We start from the raw sequence: 13,481 nt of genomic DNA, 5'->3' as shown, positions 1-13,481 counted from the left end.
CCAGTCTTCGGTGCAGGCAACCTCGGTTTGAACCCTGCACTGAGCAGCTCCTTTTTCTAGGAACGTCTCGGGAAAGTGAAGGCCAAAAACACCATGGGCGCAGTACAAGTCATCAGCACTGGCGGTGTAAAGTTATACACGCCTGTGTTCGGCGCAGGCAACCCTGGTTCGAATCCTGCACCGAGCAGCACCTTTTTCTAGGAACCCCTCGAAAGCGCAGGCCAAAAGCACCATGGGCACAGTACAAGTCATCGGCACTGGTTGGAAACAGGGGTTATACAGAAAAGTACTAATTTTTTGATGTTGGACATATAAAAAAATAATTTTAGAATAAAAATGGTAAGTAGATTATATTATTGGTAGTGGTGATGAACGTCGAGACAGCCCCTGTGCATCTGTCATATTCACTACTGCTAATAACATTTCTACTTATTACTACTATCAATATTTTATTAAGCAAGAATCGAAAACGGTTTTTGCGGGTAACAAGTATCGTCGTTATCCATTAGACCATGCAAGGTCATTGAACAAACATTTCAGGTAGCTAATAATTCATTCACCTTCACATTGACGTTCTCTGTTATATATATATATGTAAAAGGGGCAGACGTCACGGTCAGTCTATAGCCAAATGGTATACGACTGAGTCCCACCTGGTGAACTGAAAATCGAGCCCGGGTGTTGGCACTAACTACTTTTTCCTTCACATTGACGTTCTTTGTTATATATATATATGTAAAAGCGGCAGGTGTTACTGTCAGTCTATACCTCAATGGTATACGACTGTTGACCTGAAATTCACATGTCGCCTCAGACTCCACCGGCTTCATCTGGATGACAAAGTGCAGGTGAGTAGACACCAATTGCAAACCAAAATGCAGTTCCATTTTGACCGAACCTGCTGCTGTACAAGCTCTTCATTTTTCAACCGATTAATTCACTGGAATCTTTTGCCGCAACACTTGGTCCAGCATGATCAGCACCAACAAGCCAAGCTGCTACTGGTCCAGTGACTCATCCGAGGTGGTCAAACCTGCCAATGTCAAAAACAAGGCTCGTCAACTCCTTTTTGTACCTTTGAACGGCAACGTTGAAAATGGAGGCAGCGGTGAGGACCTGCTACAAGCTTGTGCTCTTGATTGGTTTAGGTCCTATCTGGCTGACAGGACCTTTTGTGTCAGCCTTGGCTGCTCTGAATCACGCACTGCTCCCCTGTCATGTGGTGTTCCACAGGGCTCAATTCTGGGGCCTCTGCTGTTCTCGCTGTATCTGCTCCCATTGGGTTCCATCTTAAGGAAACATGGTATTCCTTTCCACTGCTATGCAGATGACTGCCAGATCTATGTCCCACTGAGCAAGAAAGACACCTTCTCATTAAGGCCACTCCTATCCTGTCTGGAAGAAATCAAAACCTGGATGGCACAAAATTTCTTGAAGTTCAACGAAAAGAAGACAGAGGTGATATTGTTTGGCCCCAGTGGACCTTGTACATTCCTTCCTGTAGACTTGGGCCCCCTATCTCCTTATCTGAAATCAACGGTCTCAAACTTGGGACTTAAACTGGACAGTGATTTCAAACTCGATCGGCAAATTGGTGCCGTTGTTAAATCCAGCTTCTTTCACCTTAGACAGCTGGCCAAAATAAAACCTTTCCTCTCACATGAACACTTTGAGACAGTAATTCATGCCTTTGTCACATCCCGGCTCGATTACTGCAACGCCCTGTACTTTGGAGTCAGCCAGTCCTCCATCAAGCGCCTTCAGCTGGTACAGAATGCCGCTGCTCGCCTCTTGACTGGTACTCGTAAGAGGGAGCATATAACTCCTACTTTGGCATCCCTTCACTGGCTCCCCATTCATTTTAGAATTATTTTTAAGATCCTCCTCTTTGTTTTCAAATCTCTGAATAATCTCGCGCCACCTTACCTCTCTGAGCTCATACGCCCCTACACCCCTGCCCGGCGCCTCAGGTCTGTGGACCAGTCTTTGCTAGACGTACCAAGAACTAAACTGAGGCTCAGAGGGGATCGAGCCTTTTCTGTTGCTGGTCCATCTCTCTGGAATGACCTCCCACTGAACATTCGGCAAGCCTCCTCGCTGCCCATCTTTAAAGCCCTCCTCAAAACTCACTTGTATTCTTTGGCGTTTGAATCAGCATGACTTAGATTTGCTATTGGTTTTACTGCTTGGTGCTTTCTACCGCCTTATTACTTATTACTGATTCGTCTTACTGTTTATTGTATATGTTAAATCGCTCCATGTACAGCACTTTGTATGCAGCGATGGCTGTTTGAAAGTGCTCTATTAATACTGTTGACTTGACTTGACTTGACTTGACTTGTTGCATTTGTCCCTTTGCCCAGCAGGCAGAGGGTCAGACTGGAAGCTGCACTGCATGCAGAATGAAAGAAAAAGCAGGTCAGCGTGCTTGAAAATTCAATGTGCTGTGTTTAGTTTGTAGCTTCCGTCACCTGACGACATGCATGACATCAGGTGGATCGTGACGCCACGTTTCCCGAGAGCCTGCACCAGCGCCGCCTCCAACCAACAGTTCCAGGACTTTGATTGGAATTTTGCGACAGGCCTAAACTTTGAGGACGACTCGACTTCACAACGGACAAACGCAATGTTGAGCGTCACTCTCCCGCCCGTTTCCTCCGCTGGTGCAACACCTGATTCAAATGATCAGATCATCAAAGTCGTTGAAAGCCGACAGCAAATATGATCATTTGTCTCGGTGTGCGAGAGAGCAAGAAAGGAGCCCCGCCACCGTTTGATTTTAGCCACAGCCATCTCAACCAGCTCTCTGGAGCTGGTTGAGGAGGAGGTCCTGTGGTTAAACTAAACTTTTTTTCAAATTTCTGGATTTGACACCTGTGCTCAATTAGGTGCCTTTAGTAATTACGAGTACTCTCACATGCAATCTTCCATAAAAGAGTTGGCTTCACTTGTGAAGAGAGCAGAGCTGGACGCTTCTTCGACAGCACGGTGGGCTGAAAGACACGGTAACGTTAACCCTCGACTTTTAAATATTCAAACCTTGCAAGCGTGCGGCTGGGCACCCCGATATTTGGAAGATCCAAACGCCACAGGATGGCAGCCATTTTAAGAGTCATTCTGTCGAGGTGAGCCTGCGTAGACAGAAGTGAGAACAGACACATTTGGGATTTAGTCTGATATGTATTCAAAAGTGGCAGTTTTACCTTGTTGCAGTCGATTTGGCCATTCTGTAGACGATGCAAAGCCTGTGGATAGAAAAGAAACAAATTAGTTGGGCTTGCTCCAAATGCTTCACAACACGATTTGAAGATTTATATATAGCCAACTTTATTCATTATATCAAGATGCTTTGTTGATCAGGCCAACTCCATTGGAATAGTTGAGACGCAAGTCTCGTCTGGATGCTTGCGGCGTGTTCTCTGCTGTTCCCAAAGGGCCCGGGGGCTGAAGAACCTGCAAAACCCAAAGGATCGCGGTGAAATCAAACATCGTTTCGGATTGGAGAGGAAACAACGGATGACTTTCTGAGGGCCCCGATAACTTTCCCCCCTCAAACTATTCACTGTATATCGATCAACATGCACCCCCACCCCACCACTTCTAAAACAAAGTTTACCCAACTGTCGACAATGCATGAACTCCAGCAGAATGCGATCTCTTCCCGGCCCCGCCGCCACCACGAGCAGCCCGTCACAGCTGGACGGGGTCAGAAACATTTCGGTCTCGAACTCCAGCAGAGGGCCCACCATTGGCAAGGGGAAACAATAAACCCGATTTCGCTTTCCAATGTCAGCTAACAACAGTAAGAATCATTGTCAAATTCGACCGCAAACTCACAAGAGGGTCGCGCCCGTCGTCGACGGTGTTGACAAGGTCTTAATGAAACGCAATGGCGCCGTCTACTGGTGACTAATAGGAATGACAAACCTTCGACTGAAGTGGCTCTCAACTTTCCAAGTACAGTCCCACCTAAAAAATCTAACTCTCTGGGTACCTTTACCAGGTGGTGTCTCACCACGTTGGTCTTTGTCGTTGTGTTTATGATCCTCTGGACAAGTTGCAACTGGGAAAGTCAATTCCTTTTGCAGACCTGTCAACCTCGGCTAATAGCTGCCCTTAGAAATGATTACGATTCCCCTAACAAAACAACCCAACCCTTACAACGGCCTACCGTGCATACGCACATCATGCTTTCATTGCTTTATCAATCAGACCGTAAGCAACGAAGAAAACACTGTATACGATTGAGAACTACTTTTGCTGGTTTGCCGTAGCGATCGACGACGGCATTGTCGTTGGCTACCAGCAGGTGAGGCGATCTGGATTTGAGCCAAATTGGTCATTGTGAGATCGGTTCACAATTGTTTTTTTCCCCCGAATAAAATAGCCGCCGCCGCCGCCTCCCCCCCCCCACCCCAAAAAAAGAACCTCGGGGTTGGGTCTGGGCCGCGGCTTCGCCGCCCCCTCCCACCTCCCCTACGCTCTTTTATATATATATATATATAATTTTTTAACATTTATTCGTTTTTTTTATTCATTCGCGTATAAATGCTGTGTATGTATGTATGTATGTATGTATGTATGTATGTATGTATGTATGTATGTATGTGTACCGCACTAACCATTGAATTTTGTCCCAATTAACCATGTGTGTCACTAACCCTAACCAACTAAAGCTGCCACAACTTGTATCATTAATCGTAAGAGCCCACACCCCTCACCCTGAGGTCGAGACACAAACCGCTTCCTCCCTCACCGGGCCACCCGCCGACAGCAAATCCTGGGAGTAAATATTTAAAGTGGAAGGTACATTTTTGTTCATCGGCGCAGAAACTCGTTATTTGAAGTTCAAAGGAATACAAAACCGACAAAGCTGCAGATTTTGCCTCAAGTGCATGCATTATAGGAAGAGTACTTTTTTTGTTTTGGTCAGATGCAGCCAATTGGACCATAAGGCAACACGTTTCTATCATAAAAGTAACATGCAATTGTGACCATCAAACTTCAACTTTAAACCGTGAAGCATGACTGACAACGGGGGGTCGGGGGAGAAGACGGTACTGTATTCACAGCAAATAAAGTAAATTGCACAAGAGCCCAACTGCCCCAGGCAGAAACATCACCAGGCACCCCCCCCCCCCCCCCATACGTTTATTGGAGTCATGGCATCGTTTCAAAATCATTCTACATTGTCATTCTTTTACACCCCCCCCCCCCCCCACAACAAAACACGTTACACATACACCCTTTTCCATTCCAGTGGCAATGACTTGTCCTGCGCCCATGGCGCATTTGGCCTTCACTTTCCCCAGAGGTTCCTAGAAAAAGGAGCTGCTTGGTGCAGGGTTGGAACCGGGGTTGGCTGCGCCAAGCACCGGAGTGTGTACCTCTACACCGCCGGTGACGATGACTTACTCTGTACCGTGGGCACCGCAACTGAGGTTTCAAAGGAAAAAAACTACTGACAAAGATATATATTATATATATAATAATTTAATATGTTTGAAAAAAAATCACAACCGAACCGCAAAGTAGAGAGGGATCAATCACTGCAAAAGTATTTGCTCAGCCGCCTTGACTCATAAGTGAACTTGAGTGCCAATTTCACAACTTGGATTTGTTGCGCAGGTGGCATCCTATGACGGCGCCACGCCTGATTCGGGTCATTTGGAGTGGGTGGGCAAATATTTTTGGTCATATAGTGTAGATTCATAAATAAGACAACAATCGTTCACATTTCCATGAAAGTTAATGGGCTTAGCTTGAAGCTATTCTTTGATCCTGAGAGTCCGTTTTGAAAAATTTAAAACAAAAAAAGTGCATCCGCTCACTGCGTCTTCTTCCGAGCAAGCGGAGCCAGCTCCTTGGCCTGACGCCGCTTCAGCTTCTTCTTGATGAAGAGCAGGTCGATGTAGACGATGCGGTCCAGCACGGCCGAGGCACACAGGACGCCGCCGTGCAACGCGCCCGCTATTCCGCAGCTGAATACGTCTTGACCTGGAAGACAACTTAACACGTGACTCCTTCCTACATCCCGGCACACATGCGGAATTCCTCTTTTCTCATGTAGAGTTGTACAAGTGAGGTGAAGGTGACCTGAGAAAAATAGTTCCGACTCGCATGCACATACCTCAGGTCAAAAATTTGCTCCGTGGGAAAATAATGAAAAGATGGCAATTTAGGAACTTGTTTCTTGAGGTCAAAACATCACTTTTTTTTGTTTTGGTTTTTTAATAGTAGCTCGAACAGAGTTGCAAAGTATCGCGACCAAATCGCAAAGTTGGCAACATTGATGGCGCTCGATGTTTGCAGCGACGTTAGCGGAAGCGGTGTACGTCACACATCAGCGATCGAAGGTGGATATACAGTATACAAAATTTGGGGGAACTTTTTTTTGCCATTGTCACTTTGCCGATATTGTTTCTACGGTGCATATGAGGTAAGGACAGTGGATACATCTTGAAATTAGTTTCAATTTGGTTAACATCAAGTATTGAGCGGGAAATGAATATTTAGGTTCTAAAAGGAATTGAGGGGTACAGTTATGTTCAATTGACATTGGGATTATCAGAGGGGGGTCCGTGGAATTTTTCTACCTCCTGTATTGGGACCCCTATCCCAAAACAACCGATTCTAATTTAAAAGCCTGGGTTGGTTGCTCTGAGGGTTCTTACCGGAGAGGTAGAGGTTCTTGACGGGGGTGTGGCAGCGGTTCCTCGCCACCGCCTCGGCTTGGAAGCGCTCCAGGTTATGCTCCGCCGAGTACATGGCTCCGCGCTGGGCGCCCAGGTAGTGCTCGTTGGTCAGCGGCGTGGCCGCGTCCTGGAAGACCAGCTGGGAAGGCAAACTGCGGCGGTTATAAAAGGAATGTCCGCCGGACAGATCGCCGACGTCCCTGCGACCGTCGACCGACCTTGTCTTTGATTTTTGGGAACAACTGACAGGCCCAGTCGAAGAGCTTGTTGGCAAATCTCATTTTGTAGTTGTGATATTCGTCGCCGCGTTTGCGGACCGCCGTGTCCTTCCACTCCTCGAACCATTCGTATTTCACCATGGTCAGGATGGTCATGCAAGATTTTCCTGTGGCGGACACCGTTTATGGATATCAAAACAGCGACATATACATTTTTTCAGATCCGACTAAACCTAATTCGGGTGAGCGGGCGCCTTTTGTGGACGAGTCTTCAATGTACCCGACCGTCATTTCCTCAAAAACACTAAAGTGTAGCTTTGTACCAGGGTGTCTTATCTTGGCCTCTGGGTCTTTGGAAGACGGCACGGTGATGAACATCATGGGGATGTTGTCTGGCGCTTCCTCTTTGCTCAAACTAAAAAAGTCCTCCATCCTACAACAAACGCAAAAAGGACACATCTAAAATGGAGTTCATCCAGACATTTCACAAAAAATGGGGGAGGGCGTCCTCCGTCTTGATCGGGGATGTCAAACTCATTTTTGTCGCGGCCCACTTTGTCGTGACGGCTTCCTTTGGAGGCCCATTACGACTGAATTTTGTCGAAATTACGTACGTGGCGCACAACATATCAATCAATAACTAGTTTTAAAATCTGTCGAGAATCAAGAATTTAAAAAATATATATTTAAGGGGTTTTGTAACGAGAAAATGCTTGCGATATCCGTTATTTAGGATTACGTGTGTCAAATTTTGGTTCAGACTTTTGCAAGGAAGTTGACATGTTTGATTTGCTTACAGGGCCACAAAAATATGTGGCGCGCCAGATCTCGGCCCGGGGTCTTGACTTTGACGACCCGTCATCTAGAGGACCCGATGAGAAATGCAGCTTGCTAAGAACGCAATCACACAATAAATTCTTTCGATCGATTACGTATGGAAAACTTCTCTCGCTGAAACGTGCCCGCGCGCGGCTCTTCTTATACAACGGCACCCCCTGGTGGCCGATATTTTAAATATGTGAAACCGACAAGGAGCGGCCTCGGCAAACAGGAAGGCTGAAGAAGGCGTCAAAGGACTGAAGAAGGTTCAATGGGACAAAATAAAACTTTGGACTGCTCTACGCATTTACTTACGATTTGTCCATGTCGTTGTTTTTGAATAGCCAGAAATTTGTGGACTCTAGACCGAGCTCCTCCTCTGTGCCGTCGAAACCGGAGAAGACCAAAAAGGATCCCCGACCGTGCTTCATCATGTTCAGCCTCTCCTGAATGTCTGCAGAGGCGTAGCGTTTCTTCATTCTGAACGTTGTACATTCCAACTTTGATAAACCAAAAAAAAACGTTGCTTTCGCATCACCTGGCTTGACCTGGATCTCGGGGGGGAGAAGTTTCTGGAATGTGGTAAAGACGCCGCAGTTTGAGACGACCGCCGGCGCGTGGATCGCCACCTCTTCTCCGCCTTTCCTCACCTTCACGCCTGCGACGTGACACGGAGATGAAATCTTGACTTCGAGAGTCTTCGGTATCTACTTGGGATTCGGTTTCGTACCGCACGCCGCCCCCTTGTCGTCCACCAGGATCTGCGAGACGGGTGCTCGCACGAGGCAGTTACCGCCGTACTTCTGAATGGTGCGGATGATGTTGAAGGCGATCTCACTGGCGCCACCTTTAGGGTAGTATGCCCCTCGCTTGTAGTGATGGACCAGGAGGGCGTTTATCAAAATACTGGAATCCTTTGGAGGTACGCCTAAGATGTAGAAAAAATGTCAATGACTCCAACACTGGAAAACCTTTGGTCAAAATTGGAGAGAAGACGCACCGTAGAAAAGGTACGAGAAGATGACGTGGAGATCCTTGTTGGCGGTCAGTGTGTTCACCAGGTCGGTCGCGCGCGTTCCGCTGAGACGGAAAACCGGCGAGACGAGGTCTGCGATTCCTGACTTCAACAGGAACAGAGACAGCCACTGCGGGATAAGTTTCAGGGTCGCCAGGTAGTGAGTCTTCTTGGCTGAAATCTGGCACGCATCAAAGTGGGGTTTACTATGCGGAACCGGTTGAACCCATTGACATAAGAAGCCAGACTCTGGTCCTTAAACCTTCATGATCTTGAAGAAGGTTTCAATGGCGTCTGCGTCGTCGGGAAATTGCTTCAAGAGGTGAGATTTCATCTCCGTTTTGCCCGAGACGATGGTGTACTCCCGCTTGTCTTCCCCCTGGCCGATTTGTATCGTGTCAAAATGGGGCTTCAGCTCCTGGAACTCCAACTGGCCCTCGGACAGTTGGTCAAAAATGATGCGAAGCAGACCGTTCTTGTGCAGCTGACCGATGTAGTGAAGGCCTGCGAAATAGCGATACACTTGGATTAGCGATTGATATACCGTTCTTTGGGTTAGCATTAGTGTACCGATGTAAAACTTTACAACATGTATCTCACCTCCTGAGGAACTTGAAGGGTTCGAATTGGGGTTAAGGTTTACAGGTTGCCGATACGATTACGGGGTTTGCGTAAGGCAAAGGTGTCAAAGTGTCAACGTGTGCCAAAGTTGTAATCATTTTATGTGGCCCGCGAAAGCTAATCAAGCATGTCAAACTTCCATGATGCTTGCTAAAGTCTGAACCAAAACAATAACAGTCATTCTTGACGTCTGACGTCAAAACTAGTTATTCATCAATTTATTGAGCGCTGTATGTGTAATATGTGGAGGTGTTTTCCCAAAATTCACAACGGCCTTCCAAGGCAAACCGTAACTACGATGTGGCCCGCGACAAAAACGACGTTGACACCCCCGGCGTAAGGCTAATGTTAACATTGTGATTAGCCGTTTGCGGTAGGGGGTTGTTTCGCGTTAGCGTTTTCGTACCGACGTCAAACTCGAAGCCTTTCTCGATGTACGTGTGGCAGCAGCCTCCGGCTTGGTCATGTTGCTCCAGAACCAGAACCTTCTTGCCGGCCTTGGCGAGCGTGGCACCGGCGGCCAATCCGCCGATGCCGCTTCCGATTACAATCACGTCCAGGTCCCGCGGCACCTTGTCCGAGCTGAAACCTGCATACGTCGATTACATAAGCGAGTGAAGGATGACGTTGACAAGATTGTCAACGGTCCAGACATCATAAATGTTATTGTGTTGCACAATTGTCAGCGCGTTACGGTTTGAAGGTTAATCTATTTTCTCCGAGCTTTTCAACACTCCAATTAACAGCAGATTGCGTATTCGGCAAGTGATAAACCAGTTCCCATGAAACAAGCCGTCGTAACACCGCTCATTCTTATTGAGGCTTTTGAAATCAAAAATAGGTTTAGAGAAAACTTTTTTTCTACTAGCTCATCTCAGCATGACTGAAAATAAAATTGCGCCGTTTCAACTATATTTAAAAGTCGTCTTGCTAACCAAGAGTAACGGAAAGCATGATTTTAAAAAAAATATCTAAACTAATTTGAGTTTTGTATTTTTATGCTACGCGTAAAAAATAACTTTTCTATAGTTTCAATGTAATTAGCGCACGTAACACTGAATAAAAACATGAAAATGGATGTTGAGATATTTATGGTGTGTTTTCGTATGTTTTCAACTGTACGTGCGCCATGCTGAAAGTTGACCTAATATTTTGCCAAAATATAATAAATATTAGAAACTGCTGTCCAAAAATAAAATACATACTTGGGCGATATGATAAATGCTCAAACTAAGTTTTAGTTCAAAGTTGCACCTAAAAAAATGGAACAAAAACAGGATTTTTTTTCATTATTTCTCATCATTCATTATTTTAATAAACTTATTTTCAAAAGTTTTCCCACAGTATGTTCTACGTTATGAGAATTGCTCGTATTCTTTTGCTTAGATAAATGTGGTTGGCTGGTGTAACCAACTTGCAGTAGGAGGCATGTACAAGCGCAACATTTTGGGGAAAAATGTCAATCGATACAGAACGTGAAATCAGAAAATGCACAATTTTTCTGCAATGAGAAACCAATGATGCGTTTGTAGAGCGTTCTTTACCTTACCTTGTTTGATGACTTTGTCCCGCTTCTTCTGGTCAAATTCTCGGGGTCCAGGAGGCCTGACGGAGCTCAGGGAGAAGGGGCTGCGCTTGCCAAAAAGATACCAGTAGACGCCCCCCAGCCACACTACCAACCACGCCGTGAAGATGAGGAACCACATGGTGGATGCGACAGTTTGTGAACGTTTCTCCGGTCGGGACGCACCTTTTAGTAGGCGCAAATGGATCCCTGCGCGGGGCGGGGAGTTAAATAACATAACACCATTCGTATCATACGCAAGTCATAAAGATAAGGTCTTTGGGTTTCGAACACTTTTACGCCATGGTAGCTTTGATTTTATTTCACATTTTAAACATATTCGTTCTTAATTTTACACTGAAGAATTAAAAAAGAAAAACATTTAGAGGCTTCGCAATACATTTTGTTTTTGCAAGCCGCCATCATCGCAGCTTATGATGATCGGTTAGGTATCTTCAATTATGCTTATCTGATAAGGCAATTAAGATAAACAAGCGTCCTGTGGATGAGTCATTTTCGACTTGTGTAAAGTGTTCCAGTTAGTGGACTTAACACAAACACGAGGAGGCATGTTAGAAAATGGTGCAATGACCCATTTTCTATCATGTAAAATCACATCATCAACATGAACAAGGCATACTATCAAGCTTACAAACTCGGAGCCACATTAAAAGCAAGTTGTAAACACTCTGTTGATGTAAGATATAAAGAAGAACACAAACATGTCGCAACCATTCACGATACCAGAAACAATACAAAGTAACGGAAGTTAGCCCAAGGTCGCCAAACGATAAACAACCAGTGACATCTGAGGATTGGCTAACACATTGTAAAAGTGCTGATGTGCTAAACGAGGTCAAAGGACTAATGCCAGTAACCTTAAATACCACATCTGCTCAAACAAATAGTGTGACTTGAGCTTTCTAGCATTGACCATTGACCATTCTAGCCGGGACCAAGAGCGGTGGGACAGGATGAGCAAGAATTCATGGGGCACGAATATTTTTGCCGCATCGCAGAAGAACAAGAAGCAAAAAGTCTCTCTCTCTCTCTCTCACACACACACACACACACACGCATCATTCGGGATAAAATTCACTGACAGAAAAACAATTGTTTGGTTTATTATTGATTTGCGTAAAGAAATTCATCGGCGGAATTCTTTCTGAAAAATGTCCCTTTTTAGTCATTTCCACGGACACAAGATTTTAGGGGAAACTGTGTACTCATAGGAAAATCATGAAAATGCTAAGTTTCCGTCATCAAGTTGTTCAATAATGAAAGGGATAAATGCATCAACTGCTGGCAGCCGCAATCTGCTTCCTGGCCCGGAAAGACTAATTGGATGAAGTGAAGCTTCAGAAAGAAGCGGGAAGTGACGCCGGATGCCGACAAATGCAAGCAAATCCTATTAGAGGTTTGACTGAAGCAGTTAACCTTGTTTGAGCATTACGACCGATAAGTAATTTTATAAAAAGTCAGGACTCATCTTTCTTGAAGCCGGTCGCATTTAATTACAAAGAGCCATACTTTACATATCTGATCTTGCTAGCGTGCTGTACATTCCATCTGCGAGAATTCGGTCGGTGGTCGTAGAAAATTCCAGCCGCGCGCTATGTGATTAGGCAACCACCCTTGTCCCCTTTGTAGGGGTTTTTGTCATCGGGGACTCCCTTGATGAGCGGGTCGTTGGGAAGCAGCGCCTCCACAAAGGAGATTGTGTCTGTGCAGTTTGCACTCACCTGGAAAAGAAGTCACAAATCATATCGGGAGCGTTTGAGATGCAATACAAAGGTTGGAATGTCATTGAATTTTTCATTAATAGACATACTGCTGTCCTTGGTGTGTTCACTTCTTTCTTCAGCTGCTCCAACTCCATTTTCAAGATCTCCTTATCAGACATATCCCGAGCCATCCTGACTGTAGAGAGAAACCGACAATCTTCAGTGCAAACAATCCCAATTTAACATCAACGCATTCCAAATGATCGGAAATTCTCTATAGGAATATTTACCTGTGGAATGGCGGGGATCGCCGACAAGCAAAGAAGAAAAAAGTCTCTGAGTAAGATCTTATGTACGGTCTTCGCACCGACTGACCGACTCATCCTGTCCCACTGCTCTTCATCCCGGCTCATCTGATCACCTGATGTCGCCAATCCGCTGTGATTGGATTAAACATTCAAGAATTGTGACCGCTTTGAGTAGGAAAAGATGACGCGGATTTGTAGACAAAACTAATACACCGCTCGCACAGTTTTCCGTGGTTTTACGGAACAAAACTTTGTAACATTCACGGTGCGGTGTGGAAAAGTATGCGACTCTTTTCATTTCATAGGGTCCATCACCACGCAGAAACATGTATAATAACTCTACAACGTACTAATCCCTGTGGGACTCCACGTGTAAAGTAGTAGTAGTAAACATGCAAATGAACAATTATTAAATGCTGGACTTCATCGAATCTTGTGCAAAGTATAGTTCACGTCGGGCAACACTTATTGGGAATAGAAAACACATTTATTGATTTTTTTTTTAACCAGGGGCAGC

General features: G+C 45.4%; 2 protein-coding genes and 2 long non-coding RNA genes across 4 annotated transcripts in view; 2 read left to right on the top strand and 2 right to left on the bottom strand.

The window, feature by feature from the left end:
• The first annotated feature begins 861 nt into the window (after positions 1-861).
• On the top strand, positions 862-2,616 carry LOC127603888 (uncharacterized). Its single transcript, XR_007963150.1, has 3 exons — positions 862-1,023; positions 2,367-2,418; positions 2,494-2,616. It is a non-coding gene; the product is annotated as an uncharacterized LOC127603888 (long non-coding RNA).
• Positions 2,617-2,631: 15 nt separating this feature from the next.
• LOC127603885 (uncharacterized) lies at positions 2,632-3,245 on the top strand. The gene is made up of 2 exons (XR_007963147.1): positions 2,632-2,888; positions 2,937-3,245. It is a non-coding gene; the product is annotated as an uncharacterized LOC127603885 (long non-coding RNA).
• Positions 3,246-5,557: 2,312 nt separating this feature from the next.
• Positions 5,558-12,264, bottom strand: si:ch1073-13h15.3 (inactive all-trans-retinol 13,14-reductase). The gene is made up of 11 exons (XM_052070469.1): positions 10,918-12,264; positions 9,775-9,957; positions 9,010-9,251; positions 8,733-8,928; positions 8,463-8,660; positions 8,271-8,390; positions 8,048-8,186; positions 7,237-7,346; positions 6,914-7,080; positions 6,675-6,834; positions 5,558-5,997 (listed from the first exon to the last, which is right to left on the bottom strand). The coding sequence occupies exons 1-11, from the start codon at positions 11,168-11,170 to the stop codon at positions 5,828-5,830; spliced, it is 1,938 nt and encodes a 645-aa protein (XP_051926429.1). The 5' UTR covers positions 11,171-12,264; the 3' UTR covers positions 5,558-5,827.
• A 158-nt stretch (positions 12,265-12,422) lies between these two features.
• gngt2b (guanine nucleotide binding protein (G protein), gamma transducing activity polypeptide 2b) overlaps positions 12,423-13,481 on the bottom strand; it is an 84,465-nt gene continuing 83,406 nt past the window's right edge. Inside the window, exons 2-4 of the mRNA XM_052070567.1 lie at positions 12,947-13,013; positions 12,764-12,852; positions 12,423-12,674 (exon numbers count right to left, since the gene is read on the bottom strand). Of these exons, the coding sequence (XP_051926527.1) occupies positions 12,546-12,674; positions 12,764-12,847 (213 nt within the window). The 5' untranslated portion in view covers positions 12,848-12,852; positions 12,947-13,013 and the 3' untranslated portion in view covers positions 12,423-12,545. The remainder of the gene's footprint in view (positions 12,675-12,763; positions 12,853-12,946; positions 13,014-13,481) is intronic.

This window comes from Hippocampus zosterae, chromosome 7 (assembly GCF_025434085.1).
Source record: "Hippocampus zosterae strain Florida chromosome 7, ASM2543408v3, whole genome shotgun sequence".
NCBI lineage: Eukaryota > Metazoa > Chordata > Actinopteri > Syngnathiformes > Syngnathidae > Hippocampus > Hippocampus zosterae.
This window is presented reverse-complemented; position numbering and strand designations above follow the sequence as displayed.

Excerpts from the sequence above, each read along its gene's own strand:
- si:ch1073-13h15.3 (XM_052070469.1), bottom strand. The coding sequence starts at position 11,170 with ATGTTATTTAACTCCCCGCCCCGCGCAGGGATCCATTTGCGCCTACTA. Across the intron at positions 8,929-9,009 it reads CCTTCTTCAAGATCATGAAG|ATTTCAGCCAAGAAGACTCA; the intron begins GTTTAAGGACCA and ends GATGCGTGCCAG. Across the intron at positions 7,347-8,047 it reads AACAACGACATGGACAAATC|GATGGAGGACTTTTTTAGTT; the intron begins GTAAGTAAATGC and ends CGTTTGTTGTAG.